Raw genomic sequence first — 6993 nt, 5'->3', positions numbered from 1 at the left:
AGCTACACAACAGGACATGCGTATAGACGATATATGCGCTAATTGTTGGCATTAATATGTATATAAATTTATACAAAGGAAGGTATGAGAAAAATAACAACAACAATAGTGGTATATACATACGCTTAGCATGTAAGTGGAAATATTTGACTACGCGCACATAAGAGACAGTTAAATATGTTTTACATACGTATATATTTACATTTAGAGTTCTATTGTACGTATATGTATATGGACATATAATTTTACTCATATACATATAATACAATATATTAATATGTATACATGGTTTATATTATTGATTGTACATACAAAGTTTATATATTATATGAAATCTCATAGAGCTACAAAAGAGGTCTTCATTCACACGCCCATAAACACATATTGCACATTATTGATTAATTTATCTGGTAACTCAATATCTCGAACAAAAGTTATCTAGCACATTAAAATTTTTATTTTCAAGTATTCTTTATTTTTTGTAAATCTAGCATTAATTTGCGCTGGCTCAACGTTATCTGTAAATTCATACTTTGTATGCGTTAAAGTATACAATTCCCTATCTATCATCCACATACAGCTGTCCTTGCAACTATTTATTATCCATTTGTCTTTAAGTCCTTATAGTAGTTGAAATTCAATTTTTTACTCTCAAAAATCCGATTTTTCTTATACAAAAATTGTATATATTGTACAATGAAATATATGTATAAAGAGATTTTCAGTATAAACATGTAGTCACCTAATGCATATTGATTGGCAAGTTTGGCGACAACAATATGCCTTGAATTAATATAATATATTAATTATATGTTTATATTGGATTTTTTTTTATAAAAATAGGTTCATAAATAACCAACTAATCATTCATCTCCACTTATAAACAAGCTCATGCAATTTCAAAAAATAAACTTGAAAATAAGAGAGTTTTAGAACTGCACGATTGAAAGTTTTTTCAACAAGCAAAAATTCACAAGTGTTTTGTAAACTACAACACAAATACAGTATTTGAAATCTCAGTTGAACAGCCTAACCATCTCATTATGATTGTTAAATATTTGTATGAATTTATCATATTTCATAGCTTACATCTTAGAGCGCCATTTAACCTAACCTCCATCCCATTTTCTTGAAATTTAAATACAACAAAAATTATAAACCAGCTTACAGTCGATAACTTATACTTTTAGATGTTTATGAAGCCATTAATAAATTTGAAAAAAAAGCATTAATTGTCTTAAATTGAGTTTATCAATCAATCGTCCAGCACTAAAACTTTTTATACGCAGAAAATATGGTGTTAAAAACCCCTATCAATACATATGTATGTATAAAATAAATCAAAGAATTATTTGTCTTGTTTATGTAGTTTCTAGAACACAGTTAACTTCTCTGGACTTATTTTCTTGCAAAAACATTCATAACCACTTTTCTGTCAGTCATAATTTCCTCTTCATTCGTTAGTAGCAATTTGGTACTGAATTTTCGTAGACAAAAACGATGAAATTGTAAAATTTTTAAATAAATATTTTAATTAAATATTAATTGAATTGTTCCAAACGCCACACTTGAATTCATATATGAAGCGAATTTCAGTATCAAATTGTTAATTAACAAATTATTTATTTATTCCCGCCCCATATGTTATTTTCACTAGGAAAAAATCTCAAACGTATACATATCCAAACTTACTAATACAAAATTATCCATTTCATTCCCGACACAAACAAAAAAGTAACAAAAAAAATTATGTAATTTGTATGTATTTACAAAAGTACGAGTGCCTAATTTTATTGGCACACACTTTTCTTATTCTTGTTTAATTATATACGATACTTGTTTTTAATTAAACAATTTATTATATGTATATACGTATGTGTATATATGTATTTATGTCAACGCTGTTAACATTTCTTAAAGAAACGACGGCAATACGATTTTCGTAGTAAAGAAACTAGAAATCTCCATTTTCCTATTTACCTACTATTCGTACTCTGTTTACAACATTATTAGCCCATTAGTCTAGCCTGTACGTAGTTTAAGCTAATCTCAAACAAATTTAAAACGAAAAACAAATCCATATGAATCTAATAATATTTAAAGCACTTAGTTGTGGAGTTCTGCTCTCATAGTCTCTTTTTGTTTTACACTTATCTCAGCTATTCCATCATCCGCTCACCACTCAACCTTCTGCTGCTATTTTTGTGTGTACTCATTTGCATATGACTTTAAAGTTATTTGAAAAAGAGTATACTTTACGCTCGAAATAAATAATCATTGTTCTTGTTAATATATAAAAATTTAAAATAGACAACCACATAAATTATGTATACATACTTACTATAATTAAAAATTGTTTTTTTTTTATTATTAATTTTTCTTGTAACTTATAAGCAATTTTATATACATAAAACATAAAGAACAAACACAAAAGAGATGTTTTTTTTTATTGAGAAATCAATAATATTCTACAAAATAACCATATGTTAATTTAAAGTACGTACGTAAATAGTAAAGCAAGATTAGTTTTATGATGAAAACAAAAGCAGATAAAAAATTATGAAAGAAAATACAAAAAATAATATTTTAAATAAAATTGTAGTACTTGTAAGAAGCAACAACACAAACTTACAAATTAAGTAAAAAAGAAAAAAAAAATAAAAACATCGTTAGAAATGGTAAAAAATGGTTGAATAGAAATGAGACGATTGAAGATTTGTATTGCATTACAAACAGCATATTTGTATATTTAATAAAAATCATAGTGAAATAAATGCGAACTTCGTTTTAAATGATTTGATTGTTATATTCTTTTATACCTGGTATGATTTATTCATTTAGTTATGAAGGTTGAGCAATCTACGCGAGCTAGTACCTCAGTTTTGGAGATAAAGGTCTGCACACGTTCCTTAATACCAAATAAGTTGGTCGTTAATATACAAACTGAACGATCAAAATCAAATTCTTGTAGAGAAATGTTAACTCGACTAGACATCTTCCTTCCAAAAAAAAAAAAAAATCACGTGGATTACTACCCAAGACAATAGTATAATCACTGCACAAATATTTCAGATCGGACCAATATAGCTTATGACTGTCATACAAACTGACCGATCAAAAGTAATTTAAAGATTTTTATACTCTTTATGCTATAAAAAAAAGAACCTGTAAAGGGTATTATAGCTTCGTTGCAGCGAAGTTAACGTTTTATTTTAATATTATTTATGCCATAAGAGAATTTTGTCACACAAAACCCTGCCTGACATTCAAATCAATCAAAACACCGAAAAAATTTACACTAAATTATTTTGTAAAAAAAGAAACATTTTGGTTTATCAAAGAAATTTATAATACAAATTTTAGCTTATAAAAAATAATCCGTCATGAGTGAAGATGCGCCAGAGACTGAAATAATACATGTACCAAAGGTTGCGCCTAAACAGCCTACAACAGTAGTTGATCCGGAACGACTACAAGAGCTTAAAGATATAGCGAATCGTTTGCGTTTACATGCAATTAGGTCAACACAGGCTTCCAAATCAGGGTATATGCAGAGGAAAATTCTGACAAAGAAAAAATGGACTATTGCTTATTATTAATCTTTACAGTCATCCGACTTCCTGCTCATCGATAGCCGATATACTTGCTGTGCTGTTTTTTAATGTAATGCGTTTAGACATGAAAGAACCACGCAATCCGGCTAGTGATCGACTGGTGCTATCGAAAGGGCATGCTGCACCCATACTCTATGCAGCATGGGCAGAGGCTGGACTCTTTCCTACCGATGAACTTCTAAATTTGCGTAAAATTGATTCGGATCTTGAAGGGCATCCCACACCTCGTTTAAATTTTATTGATGTTGGCACCGGATCTTTGGGTCAAGGTGTAGCAGTAGCGTCTGGTATGGCTTATATTGGAAAGAATATTGATAAAAGCGATTATAGGTATGTATATTGTGTGTATAAAATAGCTGTTTGGTTGCAATAATGATATATTATATTAGGACATACTGTATCGTTGGTGATGGTGAATCGGCAGAGGGTTCAATATGGGAGTCTTTAAATTTTGCCAGTTTTTATAATTTAGATAACCTTTGCGTAATATTTGACGTCAATCGTTTGGGACAATCTGATCCGACACAGCTGCAGCATAACATGGATGTGTATGAAAAACGTTTGGATGCATTCGGTTTCAATGCAATTGTTGTGGATGGTCACAATATTGAAGAACTGATGAATGCATTTGACAACGCAGCCAGTATGAAGGGCAAACCGACAGCCGTCATTGCGAAAACATTCAAAGGCAAAGGATTTCCCGGAATTGAGAATGAAGAAAATTGGCATGGTAAGCCTTTGGGTGATAAGGCATGCGAAGCTATAAGAAAATTAGAATATGCGATTGTCAATCGATCACCATGTCCAGTGGCGTTGACACCAAAATCGAATGATGGGATGACTGTACCTGAGGTCAATATAGAAAACGTTAAACTATCCACCCCACCATCGTACAAACTAGGGGAACAAGTGGCAACACGTGTCGCTTATGGCAAAGCGCTGGCCAAAATGGCAGAAGGATGTGATCGTGTTATAGCTCTTGATGGCGATACAAAGAACTCCACCTATTCTGAGAAACTGAAGCAACAATTTCCTGAACGTTTTATCGAATGTTACATTGCCGAACAGAATTTGGTTGGAGTAACCATTGGTGCCATGTGCCGTAATCGCACAATCGCTTTTGCCTCGACCTTTGCTGCTTTTCTAACACGTGCTTTCGATCAAGTTCGCATGGGTGCTATCTCTCAGACGAATGCCAATTTCTGCGGTTCACACTGTGGCATAAGTATCGGTGAGGATGGTCCCTCACAAATGGCTCTTGAGGATATTGCCATGTTTCGCGCAATACCAGGCAGCACTGTCTTCTATCCATCGGATGCTGTAAGCTGTGAACGTGCCGTAGAATTGGCAGCAAATACACCAGGTATATGCTTCATACGCACATCCAGGCCGAGCACAGCTGTGATTTACAAAAACGAGGAGGTATTCCAAGTGGGCATTGGTAAAGTGATAAAACAATCGCGCAAGGATAAAGTGCTTTTGGTAGGCGCAGGTATAACGTTATATGAATGTCTGTCGGCTGCCGCAGATCTGGAGAAAATTGGTATAAAAGTCCGTGTCGTTGATCCTTTCACAATCAAACCATTGGATGCCGGTCTGATTATGGCAAACGCCCGTGCATGTGGTGGTCGCATCATTGTGGTTGAGGATCACTACCAAGAAGGTGGTTTAGGGGAAGCTGTACTGAGTGCGCTTGCTTTGGAACGCGATGTGGAGGTGAAACATTTACATGTACCGCATGTACCACGCTCTGGACCGCCAACGGTACTCATAGATAAATTTGGCATATCAGCACGACATATTATAGAGGCTGTTTCCAATTATATGGAATGCAGGTGCACATCCAATCTTGAGGATTAGATTTTTTTTTACAAAAAGTTCGAATTTATTAATTTAAAATAATATATTTAATTAAGTTTGCAGCCTTAAATTAATAGAATACACAAATAAAAATGTAACAAAAAATGATAAAAATGAAAAACAAAAACTTCTTCGTAATTTTAACATTTTAAATTAAAAGTAAAAAACCCGTTAGCTTTGGTTGTACCGAAGTTATAAAACCGTTAATTTTGTCTGTACCGAAGTAACACAAATACAAAGGACTGCATATAGATCGATCACTTTGTATGGAAGCTATGCTATACTGGTCCGATATCGGTTCCGACAAATGAGCAGTTTATTGAGGAGAAAATTAAATTAATGTGCCCCGTTCAGGGTATAATTAACGGAATTCTTAGTAATATTAATCGATATTTCTTATCGATAAAATATATTTCCAACTAGAAGCAGCTGACAAGTAGCAGTTGTCATTTTTCGTCTATTTGTTGACGCGTCACAAACGCTCGTACGCGTTGAACGAATGACATTTTGTACTTAACCAATAAGAAAGAAGCAGAATTATTATTCAGCCAATTTTTAGTAGAAAGTATTTTAATTAAAAATTTAGGTTTACAGAATATAATTAAAAGAACAATGGCGGTAAGTCCCAGGTTAGATATAATTAACCAATATAATATATTAATACATAATTTTCGAAACCAAATTCTGGTTATTTAGCCACAACAAAAGGGTAAACAAGGCACAAAAGGAGCAAAGCAGATTGTGGAGGAAAATAAGGCCACACTGAAGTTCTACAGAAACATGGCTCTTGGTAGTACCGCAGCCATGGTGTTGTTAAACTTGGTATTTTTTGGACTCAGTAAAGTAACAGTGGTATGCATGTACTCACATTACATACATATGTATGTCATAAATTAACTTTTTCTCCATTGAATTCTGTTGAAGCTTATGGGCATCATAGCCGTACTAATCTTAGCGGGTGCCGTTCAATTCATGGTTTTCATGTCAAGACCAAAATACTCTGAAAATGGTAGCATTCTTGATTCTGGAAATGACTTGAATATGGAGGGCGGTATAGCTGAGTAAGTGTGTTTCAAATAAAATAATTTTATAGTACTTGTGAACTAATGTGATAAATTTATTCGCAGAAATGTAAAAGATCTGATAATATTAACATCTGGAACAATTCTCTTGTCCTTATTATCTAATTACTTTTGGTACCTTTTACTCTTGGCGCCGCTGCGTGGTCTTTGGATGTTGTGGGGCAGCGTTATACAGCCCTGGCTATCGCAGCGTAATGCCGCTGACCAAGAACCCGAATTAGATGAGAAAAAACAACGTAAACTTGAACGTAAAATGCGTCGTATGAGATGAAGACGCTAAAGTCGACTAAAATGGACATTTATTTACACAATGCCCATAGAGGCTCTCAAAGTCAAAATTATAATGTATGCAATTGCTGCGCAAACGGTTGTGCCCCAAGTGAGCCGTTTTTTACGATGGATAAAACGCTGTTACAACTTACAATAAGTCATTTTTT

General features: G+C 33.1%; 2 protein-coding genes across 2 annotated transcripts; both read left to right on the top strand.

Annotated features, from left to right (window-relative positions):
* Positions 1–3332: 3332 nt before the first annotated feature.
* LOC120772828 (transketolase-like protein 2) lies at positions 3333–5531 on the top strand. Its single transcript, XM_040101634.1, has 3 exons — positions 3333–3544; positions 3609–3944; positions 4004–5531. The coding sequence occupies exons 1-3, from the start codon at positions 3384–3386 to the stop codon at positions 5472–5474; spliced, it is 1968 nt and encodes a 655-aa protein (XP_039957568.1). The 5' UTR covers positions 3333–3383; the 3' UTR covers positions 5475–5531.
* Positions 5532–5944: 413 nt separating this feature from the next.
* On the top strand, positions 5945–6894 carry LOC120771114 (transmembrane protein 208). Its single transcript, XM_040098963.1, has 4 exons — positions 5945–6092; positions 6171–6326; positions 6399–6535; positions 6602–6894. The coding sequence occupies exons 1-4, from the start codon at positions 6087–6089 to the stop codon at positions 6825–6827; spliced, it is 525 nt and encodes a 174-aa protein (XP_039954897.1). The 5' UTR covers positions 5945–6086; the 3' UTR covers positions 6828–6894.
* The last annotated feature ends 99 nt before the right edge of the window (positions 6895–6993 follow it).

This window comes from Bactrocera tryoni, chromosome 3, assembly GCF_016617805.1.
Source record: "Bactrocera tryoni isolate S06 chromosome 3, CSIRO_BtryS06_freeze2, whole genome shotgun sequence".
Taxonomy (NCBI): domain Eukaryota; kingdom Metazoa; phylum Arthropoda; class Insecta; order Diptera; family Tephritidae; genus Bactrocera; species Bactrocera tryoni.
The sequence above is the reverse complement of the archived record's forward strand: the minus strand, read 5'-3'. Positions and strand labels throughout refer to the sequence as shown.